Source organism: Etheostoma cragini, chromosome 14, assembly GCF_013103735.1.
Source record: "Etheostoma cragini isolate CJK2018 chromosome 14, CSU_Ecrag_1.0, whole genome shotgun sequence".
Classification (NCBI taxonomy): Eukaryota; Metazoa; Chordata; class Actinopteri; order Perciformes; family Percidae; genus Etheostoma; species Etheostoma cragini.
The window spans coordinates 484,438-501,956 of record NC_048420.1 but is presented as its reverse complement, the minus strand read 5'-3'; the positions used below and the strand labels follow the sequence as shown (position 1 = coordinate 501,956).

Here is a 17,519-nt window from a genome sequence, read left to right as displayed (position 1 = left end):
GGAAAATGGCTGCAATGAAACAAAGAGTGAAAAATTTAAAGGGGTCTGAATACTTTCCGTACCCACTGTATATGGGGTAAGTAAGGGCCTCTGTTCAAACATTAGACACCGCTCAGTTACAGTCAACCACCTGTGATATGATGGGGCTTGTTTGGTTATCAATAATACATTTGTTGTCTATGGGAAACCCATCTGCGTTTGCAGATAGTCAATATCTAAAATTTCTCAATACATGGTTTTGTAAACGCAAGTTGGTTACATAATATACTGTGAGCCTAATGGCTAGGTGTTAAAGAGATATCCTCCTTTAGCAAACGCAGCGCGAGGCTTGGCTAATAGTCATCATCCGCTGGATTTTGGTCCTAGGGTTACTGGTGGTAAGGCAAGTGTGTTTTTATAGAAAAATTCTGGCTGTTTTAATTTGCTCTTCACTCTAACCTTGCCATATAGTGTTACAGTGCTTCAGAATACTTTGCAGAGTAAATATATTGTGTTTACAGAGATGTTTGTATCCAATCAAGCACAGCCACTGGCCATCTCAGCTAGACTAAACTCCTGACTGGCACAGACATGCTTTTCCATTAAGCTGTTTACAGCTTACATGTTAGACACATGCACTTGAACCCCCTCACCCCTTATATATGCACATACTCTAGACCAGCTTTCCCTTTCTGCAGTATACTGTTTTCAGAGAAAAACTACACTTCCCCTTGTCCTTCCACCTGCTACTTACAGCTTTTTTTATTCACACAGCAGCCTGATGTAGCCCAACCTCCTTCATTCCTTCACAGCCCATCGCATCCACAAACCAGCAGTATCAATCAATCAGGTAGCTTTCGTCTTCATATCACATCTATCTGCTGTTATTCACTCTATTATTTTCTTATTTCCAACAGTTGAAGGATGTTTTATTCAGTCATTATTGATCAGTTATTACTTAAACAGCATTTACTGAGATAATGTTGGCAAACAAAATGATACTATGGAATTTTAACATCAATAGACACCTAGTGTTTGGTCAGTAACGCTGATTTTTCATAAATCTAGAAAGCACCCTGGTTCAATATGGAAAGCCAAAAGGGTTCAAAGTTTAATAGATAAATTATGACATGACTGATTTGAATGAATCATTCCAGACAAAATGTAATCTCAACCACTCAAGTTTTTAGATTCAGCTCTTAGATTATTATGAAATGTTTTTTATTCTGCTTCTTTTAACAAAAACAAGAGTTTATTTCTGGGCATTTTTCCCCCACAGGCGGTATATTTGACATTAGCATTTTAATGCATTTTTCATCCCAAAGTGTTTGTCAGAGGACGGAGCCACTTATGCGATTGGCTGCTGCTTTGGCCTGAACGAGCCGACGTTTAAACAGTGGAAGCAGGATGGTAATGACACATTTTGTCTGTATTTGTAAGATGTCACAAAATTACACTTTTCTTTTTAATTATCTATGTTGACCACTTTGAGTCTCCATAGTTTAAAAAAGTTTGAAAATGTGATTGCTAGCTTGGTGAACCTGGGTTGTAAATGCTAGCAACACTAGGTGAATTTTTTTTTCACTGTCAAAGGATTAGCTCAAGGAATTCCATTTAGAAACGATTCAATTTAGATAGTACTTCAGTCTGGTTTTGGGGTTGATTTTTTGTTAAATATTCAACAAGACTAAAATAAAAAATAGAACTGGAGTTATGTCACCAATGTTGACATTAATTAGGTTAATGTAGGGAAGATTTCCAGCTGAAAAACGCAACGATCCAAATTCATTGCCTAATTTGAAATGATAACATATAACACCTTTGGGAAACAAACTCTCTCAGGTAAAGCAGATAAACTGGTTTCACTGAGACAAGCAAATAGTTGGCAAGTTTTAACAGCTAACACATCACCTCACAAACAAGATCTCAGAAAGCAACTATTTAGTCAATGGCTGCAATGCTAAGAGCGTGAAAGAAAGGTTGGGTGTTACAGCAGCTTCAGGCTTGGACACTAAGGCGAGTGTCAGAGTGAAGGTAACCGGTCATGTTTCAAATAACAGACAAACATGTGGTCCTAAACTTATGGCATTAGAATTCCATTAGTGGCTGTGTCACACCTATGTCATACCTATTAGACAATGGTTGAAATGACTGCAGCATTGACACTTGAAGAGAACAAAGGTGTTGACTATTACAGGAAATGTTTTACCTGTACAGTTTTTTTAATTCTATGCGAAGGACCCGGGTATTCAGGGGAGTATAGGTCTGTGAGGAAGAGAGAGTTGATCAGCGTCGACTTCCCCAGGCCAGATTCCCCTGGAAGACAAAGACAGAGCCAGGGTAAGTGGATGGGAGGGAACTCCAGAGATACATTTCACACAACACTTGTTTTCAGCTCCTCTTTTTCATGCCAGACTGAGGCACACAATCCCCAGATGTTTATTAACCCTATTTCATATGCAATCCTTCACTGTTTGACATTATTTAAGTGTTTCAGAGACTTTTTCAGTACAGGAAATGGCTCCTTTTAACAATCCTTTTTCTAAGAAGGCAAGCGTTAACACAAGACGAAGGAAGAAACGGACAGAGTGGACGTCCTGTCCTCCCAAATTCATTTCCTGTCTGCATTTTTAGGAATCTAATGAGAGAGAATCATGGGGAGGGAGGAGAAGAGAAGGAAGATTTTAAACCAGCAGTCACACTGAATTATCACTCTAAGAAATTGAAAAGCACTGATTCCATCCCTCTGCACTCAAAGAAATCCAAGGCACAAGAACCAATCAGACAGCTGACACTTTACTTTTATTGACCCATAAAATGAGTTTAAAGGTTTCATGGCAGCTTAATGTTCTTATGCAGGTCCAATCTTTGATTCTATTATACACTTTCAACATTTGAAATCCAGCACAATTGGGATTAAAGATCTTTACCATTGCTAGGTGACAGATAATTTACCTTGGAAAGAAAAGTAGTTTTTTTTCAACCTTTTTCCTTTCATTTCAGCCAGAAAAACATTTGACCCACCAGCTCCATATTAAAGATTTCTAAGGCAGGGTCTCTAAACGCTAAGGCTGGGCCACATGGACCAAGAATCATAGGCCCTATTTTAACGATCTAAGCACATGGCCTGAAGCGCCCGGTGCAGGTGCGTTTAGGCATGTAATATGAATGTGTGTGTGAATGGTGTCTGTAGTATGTAAAACGCTTTGAGTGGTCACTAAGACAAGAAAAGAGCCATATAAATACTGGTTATTTACATATCTCGGTATTTTCCACAAAGTCGGCTAAATGTTCAGTTTTAGGTCAAAACCCGACATGAGATGTCACAAGCACGTCCATCAGCATCTGTAATGTCATTACATTACTCATCATTTAGCTGATGCTTTTATCCAAAGCGACTTCCTATTAAGTGCTTTCAACCTTAAAGGTGCAAACTCCAGACAGCAAGAAGTAAGTGCAAGTACATTAGCTCCAAAAAAGCCAAACCACAAAGAGTCACATGAAAGCGTGGCTGTAAACTGATGGTGGGTATTTTAATCCGAGGTGCAGTAGGAACAGATTTTTAGCCTGTGGTTGAAGATGTGTAGGCTTCCGGCCATCCTGATGTCAATGGGGAGCGCAATCCACGATTTTTGAGCCAGAACAGCAAACAGTTGGGATTTCATTGATTGATTTATTGTCCCTCGCTTTGAGGGGTCAGCAAGCAGGTTGGCGGATGCAGAGCGGAGTGGACAGACAGGAGTGGACAGACTGGGGGGGGGTTAGGTTTGACCATGTCCTGGATGTAGGCTGGGCCTGACCAGTTTTATTCTCACACACTGTTCAAAATAAAATGCCAAGACAGGGAGGGTTTCCCGATATATAAAATAACAGCTGCAACACATGTAAATGAAAATGTACCTAAGAAAATAAATAGCCTTTATTAAACTACAACAGGCCTATCTCTGAGAATGGCCCTTCAGCTGCGAGAACCTAGAGGGACTCACTGGGGTAATTCAATACCACCAACAGTGTGGCTGCTAAGACTGAGGTGAGTGGAGGGCAACAACAAGCTGCTGAACAAAAGCTTCAGTGTGCAAGAAGAGCCAGCCATTAGCCGGCCAGGCACTGCAGCCAAAAAGCTGCTTCTGACCTTTACAAGACGCCAGGGCCAACATGGGCCACCGCTGCCAACAACTCAACCACTATACACATCATGAATAGGGAGGACCGTGAGAGGAAGAAGGCATCACACAAAAAGATCCTTCACTTGACACACTCTGAGTCATAAATATTTTCATAAGAGGGTAGAGCCACATTTATCTGGCAATCTCCACAGATATGCTTCAGGGATTATAGCTGGTCTATGATGAAACACGCAGAACCACTGCAAACATTTCTTCAAGCCTGAAAGGGAACAGAGAACTCACATGCACTGAAGGCTGATGGGTACCAGGGGGAGGCTGTGGTTTTGTGCAAACTGTGGGCAAAATGCATGCGATAAAAATGTCAGTTTGAATAAGGTAAGCTGAGAGCTGACAAGAACAGCAGGGTCAAGGAGGCGCAGTTAGATCCAGGTCCAAGTCTGGGCCCAGTGTGTGAAGAAGGAAGATGAGGAGCTCTGGTTACAGAATAACCAAACCCATCAATCTCAGAGTTATGATGGTGGGGGTTGTGGTGGGTTTAGTGAAGATGCCAATCATGGTTGGTCAGAGCTGTGGCTACTTGTTTGGATGGGATGAGGTCATGAATCCACCACTAAACTGAACCATTATGCAGAAATATGATCAGAAGAGAATTAGCTTTGACTTACTGAAAAATACACACCATTCCTTCTGCTCGGAGTCAGACTTAACACTGGTTTATAACATTCAGCAGTCTGAGTGACTGCAAACTGTCGTAAAAAAGCAAATAACGAGTAGTGACAATGTAGAAAATCCAGAATCCACTACTTCTGTGAGTACACTTACATGTGTTCCACTGTAGGGATAAACAGATTATCGGCGCTTGCACCTTTTTATTTGTTTGGTTTGCAGATGATCTGTGTCTGCGTTTTATTTGCCTGATTACTGATGAAGTTAATGAATTAAAAAGTGATCTACTTTGGCCCGGCTTCCCCTCTGTGTCTGTCCCTCTGCTTCAGCTTCACTCACCACTGAGTCCGACTTAAAAAAAAAAAAAAAAAAAGCGCTGTGCCACAATTTCTTTTAATTGTAGGTTTACTGCTGAATCTTGCAGATAGATAACAGGTCATGCTGTATAGTTAGTTCAGTTCTTCAAACTACAATTTTTAGTAAGGCAGTTTCAAAATTAACATTTTCTAATCTATAAATCAAATCTCTATCTCCAGTTCGGATTAATACTTTAAGTCATGCAACCCGGACTAAATTTATATATCATCCTATATGTTAGGAGAAAAAAAATTGTAATCACAATTATTTTGGTCAATATGGAAATCCCAATTATTTAACACAATTACTCACTGACTTTTGGAAAGATGTTGCATTTTTTGAACTGCAAAAACAGTGAAACAGTTGGACAGCAACAACACCTAGAAGTGTAAAATTCCCCTCAATACTTTTCCCATTTGAACCTTTCCATACAGAACAAGACAACATAAGAGTTTATATGCAAAACGTAATGTGCAAAATAATTGTTTTTCTCGATTGCTCTGTTTTTGTGATCATTAGGAGCCAAAATCATAATCACGATTGATTGCACAGACCTACTATGAGTCAAAGCTTGTGTTCAATCTTTACTTTAGTGCTTTTCCCGCCTGACATTTAATCATCATAAGTGATGTGAAAAGAATCTGATTTCCACCCGTGAAATCATTGAAAAATGGTCTTCCAAATTAGAATTCAGTGATAACCACAGGCTGTGGAGCACCTCTCCTGCATGGCTAACAGTGCTGTCAGCAAAGGGGAGATCACACTGTTGGACAAGAGCAGAGAAAGCGCTGCCAGAGACTGCTGTGGTACGGGACTAGGTCCGCCGAGCTCACTGGCATTCAGCACCAGACCTGAGAGTTTCCAACAGAGGAAAAACCAAGGTGAAGAAACCGGCGTGGATTGCACACTGCTCTGCCCTCTTTTTCCATCACTATTTCCATTACAGTTGGGCTTTCCAGTCCATTTTTAGACAAGACTGCCTTTGAAAAACTGTGTCGCCTGCCATGCTATCATACGACTTTGTTCAGTGTACAATGACAGACCAAAAACTCCTCCGTTGAGATTTGACTCATAGATGTTTCCTAATTTTTAAGATCAGATGTCAATACAATTAAGTTTTAGGACATCAATTAGTAAAGTAAAAATAAATACTCATTTTTGACAATTAGCATAAGGACACAGCGGAAGACTGTTAAAGAGCTATTTTCCAGAAAGTGAATTGATTGGACTTGTTATGTGTCCAGTGTACTACAGAGGGCTCACGTAACTGCTACATGGGTCTTTTGAATCACTCAGTAGAAATGTAGTGTGTATCGTCAACCAACGGGCGGAATGCTTGCTATTTACATTGTTTCATAAAGTTCTCCATTTTCAGTGTTTTGCACAGGGATAAATAAAGAAGAAACCACTCACTGTCACTCATTGCAGCAAGGCACTAGAGGACGATCACTCTCACTGAGCAAGCCCGCCAAGCCGAAACCCGCTGGCTCACTGCTCGGCTTGCACTGCAGCCAACACACTTCCTTTAAAGGAAATTTCAAGCAGCTGTGTAAACTATGGGGGTTTATTCAAAGGCACTTACCACTGCATACAAGAGGCTGGTGGAAGGGAAGCAGAAATGTTGGGCTTGTGAGAGGGAGCCCACATTAGGTTTAATTATTTGATAGGGCGTCCAAGACACTGGGCTAATGTGCAGGTGAAATGAAAAGTGTTCTGTTCGTTTGTGAAGGGGAAATTCTGTACGTTCGACATTATCGCTTAAAAGCAGTCATCTTCTCTCCACCACCCTGTGTTTATGAATGGGACTTTCCCTTTAAAAGGGTTAAGAGACAGTAAAGGTTTAACAAGTCTAGAGCATGACAAAAGTGTTGCACATACAGTACATCTGTTGGCAGATCCATCAATTCCCTCCTGTCTGTGTCAGATTGGGTCTCCCTCTCCAAAAAGCCCCTGTTGTTAATGTTAGGGTATTTTTTCCATAAGGGATACAACAGAGCTCATTAACCACTCCGTCAACCAGGCTGAAAAACAACGAGCTCTTCAAGGTCAGTTCCTGCCAATGTGCAAATCACTGGCAAATATTGACTTTAACCTACAAATGACACTGGCCCACTTTGACTTGTCTGCTAACAATAGCTATCCCCCCACGACATATACATTCAAAAATATACACTGGGTTATAAAGAGGGTCCCAACCGTCACTCTCCCACCATGCGTCAGATTTTTGATTCCCACTGCATTTCCCAAAACAAAATTGTACTTTCTCTTTCATTTAGCTAGACATTTTCCAAGAAGGGCAAAATATCTATTGCACTAATAACTGTTCTCAAGTTGCAGTGCTTTACTTGGGTTTTTAGTTTTGGAATGGTTTTGCAGCTACAACAGCACAGAGAGAGTTCTGCATAAGACAGGGACGGTGTATTGGCATGGCTGTGCCGGTGTAGTGTATGTGAATGGAAACACATCGGAACCGACTAACGTGTCACACAAAAGCCCCTATTTTAATTTCGTAGCATAAGACACGTTTCATTGTTGTAGCTTACTGTGACCTGCTGATTTTTGAAAAAGTGGTGCAGGAGCGTTTAAAATGTTCTGCATTTTTATAATGATATTAGTTTTCTGAAGTTCCCAGTAGGCATAATGTGTCAGAGCAGGATTGTTTCTCTTTTCCAATTGCACTCCTTTCTGTTTTAAAACAGATGAATAAAAACGTACTGTTATGCATCCCCCCCCCCCCCCCAATACCTTGTAGTTTATGTCATATAATGGGTGGGCATCGGGTGTGTACCAGTTGTGTAAGTGGTATACGCCCATAATGAAAACACCCCAAAAATGTATTCATTCCTGGAGTGTTTATACTTGCCTGAGTGTGTAAGCAGCCTGGTTTCCACCATATGTATTGTCCTTTTAATGTCTTGTAATGTCTAATGAAGTAAGCACTAAAATATAGTGAAAACAAGTAAGTGGTTTGTAAAATAATTTGCTTTACTTCACAACCGTTTCTAATATATGCGTCTAAAAATCCCATCATATCCCATAAATTCCATAACCAGGGGGTTCTCAGTTGGTAAATGGGTTTTATAACACTACCATCAAGCCCAGATTAATAAGGAAAATAGAACTCATCTACTCCCAGCATGACGAGCACTTGCCTTTGCCAATTACCCTGCTATTCTAATTTTAAGCTGCAAACAAAATTGCCACATAACAGCCTCTTTCCTGAGAGTGCACAGCACGGGGGGGGAGAACACATACACACACACTCTCACACTCTTACATTCACACACTCACACACACTCACACACTCTCTACAGGGCATGCCCTATATGAACAAAGTCAGAAGGGTAACGTAATGGCCATGGAGACGGTTCTTTAGCCCAGGAGGCAGGTAAGGGTTGTGAACTCGGGGGACAGGATGTGATGTCATGCAGGCATTCAGAGCAGCTTCCTGCTCAGGTACTCTGGATAACATGCAGCAGAGAGAGGAAGGGCTGTTGGGGTAAGTCTCCCGTTGAATCAGCTGCTCAGGCTTTTGACTATGGCTAAGTGAATGGAATGACAGGAAAACCCCCTCCCACCACGCAATCCAGAGACACAACCGCACACATGCACCAGCAGTGGGCTGCCTGTACTGCTGAATGGCGTATGTTGTTTTAAATATGGTTTGCCAGACTCTTGTTTTACGTGCAACTTAAACTGAAACCGTGTCTAATGCGTTTGGGCAGCCAGCTGCTATCGCTTTCAGCTGGGACGTTTCTGAGAAACTCAATACTGCTCAACAAATGAGCATGTACAGTAGGAGTGGGAGTTCTAACACGGACACAGATTTACTTAATGTAGATGTATCAACATCTTTTAAGTCCTTCACACTTAAATAAGCAAACAAATTGAAGAACCGTAACCCTCGCAGCAGTGTTCGTTAATATCTGATGAATGCCTGATTGTGTCAAAGAAACAAGGATGTAAAAGTGTGCTACAAGAGGATTACTCACCCACAACCATGAGTGTGAATTCAAAACCTCTCTTCACAGATTTTCTGTAAACTTGGTTGGGAAGATTTGCAAAGCCCACATAGCCTTCCAGGTTCTTCTGTAGCTGTGGACCAAAAAGAAACAACAAGAAATGCAATTTCTCTATTGACAATTGAAGTATGATCCATAAGTCCTATAATGTGTTCATAATGTTTAAAAGTAGCTGTGTTTCTCCTTCTTTTCTGTAGACCATGCATCTCTTCCACAGCCTTGCAAACTGTTGGCTGGATGGTTTGTGTACAATAACCACAGCAAGGCACAGAGCTAACCATAAGCTGTAAAAACAGGCTGAAACGGCTGTAAAAACAATGACTGAGACGCATATTCCAAATGCGGCGTGTACATGTCCAAAGAATGCCTCTAAAACCTGAATAATAACGTCAAATCCCACGTGTTTTAGTTGGAAATTTGTAGTATAAATTGGTCATATCCAAATGGAATATGCCGTTTACATGACCTGTATCAAATTCTGAATGTTGTCATATTCGGATTACTGGTGGAATATTGGTGTGCATGTAAACATACTCGTGATTCTTTTACTAATATCGATATGGCCCAGAGGCCCTGCAGACTGATGAAAAAATAAGTAGAGTACTTACAGCTGGGTGTGAGAGCAGACGGGTTGTCAAGATGACAAAAAAATGATATGGGAAGGCAGCAGTCCACGAGTTGGGTCCACGAGGCAAGTCCACGGGGCAGGAAAAAAAAAAAGAAGAGAGAAACAAACCAGAGAAAGAAATGAGTACAAGGACACAACTATTACCAGGGAAAATCAATCTAGCTCATTGAGTTACTGTTCGGACAATGGAAACACTTTAAAAAAAACGGCTTGGTTAAAATAAAAGTAGCTCAGTAAACACAGATGTACAACCAATCTGGAGAACAGGTCTCAGTCTCTGTTTGCCAGTTAACAGACATGAACATCCTACAGCATAGGGCATTTCTTAAATATGTAGCAGCAAGTATAGAGGCTCAGCATTGTACTGATGTCCTGGCACACTGTTTTGCAAGGACAGAAGTTAGTTAGTTGGCGTGTGTTAGTGCTTCCCCCAGCTGTTTAGCTATACCAGAGGCATGTATTCAGGACTAGTGATAGACTGATTTTATTGGCCGGCTGATATTTGTAATTTGGCGTGGATTGCAGAAGTGACACCGCTTGGTGTTTTTTTGCTTATTATTTTTAGAGAAATGGCAGAGCAGATTCCAAAAACTAATTCAGTGTGGCAGGGTTTACATTTTTATGTAAATTGAGGGAGCAAAATCTGTATTGGTAACAAAATCAATGTTGGCACTAAAAAATCCGTATGGGTCGATCCCTTCTCATAACCACCTGTGCGAACATCAGAAGAGATTTGTACCCATTTAAACATGAAAGCAGGTGAAGGAGCAAAGGCTGTCCCTGTCATTAACCCAATGGCAAAGATGACCAACTGTATACGTATATTTTAACTGTACATATTGGATAATGGATCACAACTAGAGGTTTCTTGGATTTAATGGGTCACAAGCCAAAACTAGTGGCTCCCAAAGTGGGGTCCTGGAGCAAAGAAAGGGACTACTTCATTTTCACTCTTATTCCATGAATAAATTACCCGTGACAGTATGTATTAGGAGTACGAAAAAAATTGATTCTTAGATGCATCGTGATTCTCTCTAGAATGATTCAATAATCAATTCTGATAAGTTAATAATCAATTATTCTCTCTTATGATATATTTTTTCTCTTGAATGTGTTGATTTGTATTAAAAGGGGACTGTCTCCAGACCTGTACAATCAGAAAACAGAGTGACAGAAAGAGGATGGGATGATGACACTGGGAGAGGAGGTGACGTTCACAAGCATGTTTAACGTAGGGCTGGGCAATATGTCAATATCCCGATATGAGACTAGATATCGTCTTAGATTTGAGATATATATTGTAATATGGTAAGTGTTGTCTTTACCTGGTTTTACAGGCTGCATTACAGTAAAGTGATGTAATTTCCTGAACTGTTCTAGCTATTCTATTATCTACTTTTACCCACTAAGTCATTAAATCGTTTCTGGACAATATTTATCAAAAATCTCATTGTGTAAATATCATTTTGTTAAAGCACTATTTGTCAACCATAGAATATGGACATCGAGGTACTTGGTCAAGAATATGGTGATATTTGATTTCTCTACATCGCCCAGCCCTAGTTTAAGGCTTAAGCATGGAATGACTCCACAATAAAACACCAGTAGACAAAACATCTCATTAAAACTTATGTGTAACAAACTGTATGTATTTGAGGAAAATAACGGATGCCCTACCCCATGTAAGTCCAAAGTATAGACGCCATATTTCTGTCATTTTAATTTACAGACTGAGAAACCTGTGCTGCAGAATTTCTAACAGTTTAGACTAGCAGTAAATAAAGAGTGAAAACCTGCACTTAACCTTTTAACGGGAGATTTATAGTCAGAGTTAGACCGATGATATAATGAAGTATCATTATAGGATTGTCTAGCAATACATATTGTTTCCCGCAGAATTGCTGTATCCTGATATTATCAATATCTTGAGCCAAGCTGGGCAGTATGGAAACATCAATATACTTGGGTGATACTGCGATATCCAAAATTTGAGACAATATCTAGGCTCATATATTGATATAATATAAAATATATTGTTCAGCCCTTTTATCGTGTACTGCATCATATCAATTAGCTATTATGTTTACTACAGTACTCATCACTACAGTAGAGCAACTGTACAACATCATCAAGCCGTTATTCCCCCCCGCGTTTATAGGAGGGGTCCCCAGTTAATGTCAGCATTTAAGAAGATGCATCCTACACACACACACACACACACACACACACACACACACACACACACACACACGCACACACGCACGCATGCACACACACAGACACACACAGACACACACATTGATTACTGGCTACGTCCCTGGGCCCTCTCCCCACTACTTCCTGTTGAAGACAGTTGACGAACAGCAGAGCAGTCAAACATAAGCTCAGCCCTAACGCGAAAGGGATTCGCATAGTACACAAAAAGCTTTAGGTCAAAACTCCTGGCATGTTGGATTGAAAATGATTTCTCTGGTTGACACTGTGTGCTTTCACATCCTACAAGCAACGGTGCACATAACTTGGTAGAGAAAAGCTGTTTTGTAAAGCACAATAACACGTCATTATAACTATAGGGCTAGGCAATCCAGAGAAAATCAAACTTTGACCAGATACCTCGATGTGGCGATGATATTGTAGCGTTGACTATTGGTGCTTTCACAAAATATTTACACAGTGAGATTTTTGAGAAATACCATCAATAACATGGAAATAATTAAAGGGGCTTAAGGCAAATAATAGAACAGTCTGGTAAGTTCAGAAAATGACATCACTTTAGAACCAGGAAAAGACAACACTTATATTATGATATTGAACATCTAAGACAATATCTAGACTAATACCACGATATGGATATAATATTGATATAATTCCCAGCCTTATCATAATATAATAAACTGGTACTCAAATGCTGTCAGTGTCTATACTTTTTTTCCTTAAACTCTTATTTTTTATGTATTTTTGGTGCATGCAATTTTAAATGCATGTACACAGAAGAAAAAGTACATTGAGCCCTGACATATGTTACACAAATAGCGTCAGCGGCAACTGTGAGATAGTTTGATGCAATGGTGGTAAGGTGCCAGAACCTAGAGCAGAGGTGTGACGAGCACTGAGCTAGGTCTCAGCCCAACTTTAACCACACATGCACACACTACTTACTTCAGAAAGTAGTAGGCTACATTTGGGTCTGATTGAGCATCAACTTTCAGTTACAGGCAGATACATTGTCTCACGATTCCTACCTATTGTTTTACTGTCACAAAAACAAAAACCGAGGCAACTTTTTTGTACTACACAAAGTAGCTGTAAAAAGATAGTAGGGGGAAGCACTCTTTACATAGTAGATACTATTGTCAAAAGGCGGAACTCTCTAAAACAGAACCAACATCTGTCTGTCTGTCTGTCTTCAGCTTAAGCTCCAGGCCAATGTCACCGACAAATGAAATCACTGCCCCAATAAGTGGCATGCACGGTAGATTTTGCTGTGCTAAACTGCAGGAAACAATGCGGTGAGCCTCCAGGAAGCTGGGGTTACAAAGAGGTCCAACTCATCCAGAGGCAGGGCTCTGAGCACTGAACAGGAATTAAACAAACAGCACCGAGAGGATACCAATGCTTTCTGATAAAACTCCTTCTCACGACCTCAGCGCAGCTCGACATATCGTGCATCATCCCACACTATTATTCTTCCAAGCTGCTCCGTTGATACCACTTGGCTCCATTCACACTGTGTCTGAAAAAAGTCCCAAATTAGATTCTTCGTCTCACATGGGAAATGGACAGAGTTTCAGAGACGGGAGAGTTTTTTCAGAAAACTCCTGTTTACTGTCTAATGATAAATTTAAGCTTAGCTGTTTTACATTTTACCTTATTTGAATAGCCCCAAATTCAACAACAGGGAACTTGAAATCTATGGCAAAATAGATGGCGGACGAGGTGGAGCATATGTCAGGCTGTATCCTAGCAATGTACATCCGATAAGCAAAAATACTAATGTGATGAATGTTACTTTTCTGGTAGCTGAACTAGTAGGACTAGTTGTGGCTAGTTATCAGGCCTGTTTGACCAAGAGTGTGGCCTGAACAAAGCTAGCTGGATGCCAGTGGGCATCATGTCTTACATACATAATGGTAGATGTACCTGTTTTACCCGCTAAAACAAGCGCAACATACCACTAAAATAATGACATGACGCTAAAAGAAGAGGGGAACTATCAGTGCATGTCACTGAAGTTATATCTGAAAGAGGAACACAAGTGATAATTTGAAAAAATATTCAATAGTAGACAGCTTTACATCATGAAGCATGGTGATTAAAGCTAGTGTTATTAACGGCGTTATGCAAACCCTTTTTTAACGGCGTCAATTTCCCCCCCCCAGGAGATTTATGTTCTTTTAGGCCTAGCAAACTTTGTAACATTAGAAAAACTACAGCACACACCGGATCTAGCTAGACCAGAACCAAGACAACAGGCACGCCGCACACACGCCGTTTGGGCCAAAGAGTAGTAACGTTACGTTCTGAGTGGATGGCGAGCGTGAGACGCTGACATGGACGCCAGTAACATTCCGGATGGAAAGTTTCCTTTTCAAAAGTTGCTAAATGTTCCACTGACGAGACCAAAGGGATCTGGGGGTTTGGTGGTTGTGAACTGAGCTATCCTCGCAGCACGGCCAGTCTGAGATAACACCCCCCCCCCCCCCCCCCCCCCCCCCCCCCAAAGTCTGAAATACCACCTGATGGCCGAGCACACAGCTGATGCTGACTGCTAACTCAGTAGCATCTCACGCTGCATGCAGTACGCAGTCTCCTTTCCCATGTGCAGTGAATCCCATGACTGCATGCCATTAACCAGGGTTAGTTTATTCCACTGTATTTGTCTATGACATACACTGCGACAAAAACAAGAGTACATCCTGTTGATATTGCTTTCTAATCCGATTTTTACATGTCTAAAATCAACTGTTAAGGCAGTCTACATAGTACATGCTAAATATTACAACATGTTACAAATAATCGCCACAATATCCATTTTGTCATTGTTTCAGTCAAACATAAATGAATGAAATTATCCATATGATAGGCTACATATTTACAACACAATGCATCCCGATCTGATGTCTGATATAATATGTGAGATAAAGTATATCTAATATAAAATCAGATGGGAAGGCTTGCACCTGAGTCTAAATCCAATATACACATCGGAGTATACTGAAGCTGACAGAATTTCATTGACAACTTGTTCACAAGACTTTATCAATATTCATAGAAAGATAGCCGAACTAAATTTAGTCGAAGCTAGACCCAAGCATAAGAAACAGATGTACCCCTTTGTCTTCTCTACTCTGCCCGCATGCATCTTTTACAACATCACTGTAAGGATAATGACACTTTGATTTAGACCTGTGGTTAGGGTTGGGCATCGGTAGGATTTTAACAATTCTGATTCCAATTGTTGTTTTTTTATTGCAATTCTTTGAGGAGTGGAGTTGAACTGGGTCACATGCTTATTTGGGACCTGGATGTACGGTGGCTGCTATGGAAACCAAAACTTGTGTTTGTCAAATTTGGACCCGTTGACTGGATTACAAACCAAGATTTCCAAAGGTTATTCTATTGGAATCATTTGGGGAAATTTGGTTTGGAATCCAGTCACCGGTTCCAAATCTTTTTGAATTGAACTTTTGATATGGTACCAAGTTGGAACCGGTTCCTGGAAGCCCAATCCTACCTGCGGTGTGATCCCCAGACTTACAAACCTGAAGAAGGCCATCTCATTGCATATATAGAAAAATTAATAATGTACCCTCCATTGATGACTTTGATGAAATAACCAGGCTCTATTAGACCAACACCTGAACAACCAGAGCACCCTCATCCACAGCTCTGTCATCACAGACGTGCCCCTGGTATTTGACTACCACGCCATCTGACAAATCTTTCTGCTTGGCTAAATGCCTGACCTGCCCATCTGTGCTATGTCATACAGAGCAGACAATATGTCACTTGGCTCGGACTGCAATTTACTACCAACTTTAGTCCCATTGTAGTCTTAGATGTGTAATCACTGCATGTACCGGTACTTCCACTTCTTTTATAAATGGCATGTTAAACTACAACAAGCGTATGGTTGTGTGCTTTTGTAATGGATACAGCACATCCAATCAGAGCTGAACACTAGGAGTGTGCAGTGGGATGACCAGGTATGTAACATCACAACATTTCGCAATATAATAACAGTCTGTCAGCTAACCACACACCTAACAGGTTCATGGGTTAAATAAATGACGTAATGGTTCATGTGGACACATGGAAGTGCTAAATAAGAAGTATTCCTGTGGCTGTCAATGGAGTAGATCTAGTAATGTAACGTTCACGGACATCACATTGTGACAAGTTTTCAGTGACGTTACTCCAGCCAGACCTGTTAGACCACCTGGGGGGACAACATTCACCTATGTATATTCCTCACGCTGTCCAATCGTGTTGCTGCTTAACAACGTTAAAAGTCACACCTAGTTGAACCTAAATGCTTGTGGTGGGTTTCCCTGGAACAGCAGACAGTTCCCTCCTCTTGTAATGAGAAGGCTTGACTACTTAGCTGATGTTACTCACTACAATAACAGGAAATGCCAGGCTATTAACCAACTAACGTCACGGAACTATTACCATTAATAACGTGCAATACTACATGTTATTTAGCTAGAGAGCCAAACCCCATTCATGCATCTGGAGATAGTAACGTAGCTATAACGTTGAACCTACTGCTACACGTCCTTCTAGCACGCATTAAGAGCCAGTTCGAAGTTGTTTTCACTCTAATACAGACTCGAAATCAACCGGACTGAAATCTTTAGGAATGTCCATTTACACCATACACCATAACAGAGCATGGTGGCCCGTTAGCGGCCAGCCTAAACGGGTTAACTAACGTTGGTTAGCCGTCCCTAAAACTAAGCTACCGGAAGACCACATTCCTCCCCGATGTGTACAACTTTAAGTTAACGTTAGCTAACTACGCTGCGCTAAAAAGCAAGACAAGCGGGACATTACAATCAGTTTTGACATGAAGTTAGTTGTGAGAGTAACTAGCGTTAGTTCCCCGGGGCTAAGCTAACGTTAACGGTGTTCCCGAGCGGGTTCCCCCTTTATGTCCAAGCTTCTCGCTTCGCTTATACAGAAACGGTTGGCTAAACAAAAGCACACTCTTCAAAAAGTTAACGTAAGACTTGAGTCAACTTTACACACGGGCGAGGAATTGTTTAAGAAAGTGATCAAACTCACCCATTATTCCTCCGTTCCCGTCTGCTTCACTAACCAACACTTGTCCGCTTGACATAGCCTCTCTCAACCGGAACTCAGCAGCTCCCAACTAAAGCTAAAGTAGTAGTAATGTTACCGAGTGTTACCGAGCTAGTGAGACCGAGTGGGATACGCACAGCATTGGACGTAATGGCAACATGAGAAAACGCAAGAACGTCAAAGCAAATGCGTACGCTCTTCTTGGTGAATAGCAACTGCGATGCATCGCGAGATTTGGATAGAACTACAACCAAATGCTACTTACAATTACACTACAGTACGAGGACTTAACTACCAACTAACTAACTACCAACTAAATTCAACCAGTAAGTGATTAATATAGAGTTGCAAAAGACTGGAAAATGTCTACAGCTGCCTCTAAAAATAACTAATAATGGAATTAAAATAGCATATGGACAAAATTCACATCCACAC

The 17,519-nt window shown here is 40.9% G+C and overlaps 1 protein-coding gene across 2 annotated transcripts in view; it reads right to left on the bottom strand.

Annotated features, from left to right (window-relative positions):
* LOC117956692 (septin-7) overlaps positions 1-17,318 on the bottom strand; it is a 38,109-nt gene extending 20,791 nt beyond the window's left edge. For both annotated transcript variants that reach the window (XM_034891906.1, XM_034891907.1), the window contains exons 1-4: positions 17,067-17,318; positions 15,665-15,666; positions 9,122-9,224; positions 2,189-2,295 (exon numbers count right to left, since the gene is read on the bottom strand). In XM_034891906.1, coding sequence (XP_034747797.1) covers positions 2,189-2,295; positions 9,122-9,224; positions 15,665-15,666; positions 17,067-17,121 — 267 coding nt within the window. In that variant the 5' untranslated portion in view covers positions 17,122-17,318. The remainder of the gene's footprint in view (positions 1-2,188; positions 2,296-9,121; positions 9,225-15,664; positions 15,667-17,066) is intronic.
* Between the last annotated feature and the right edge of the window lie 201 nt (positions 17,319-17,519).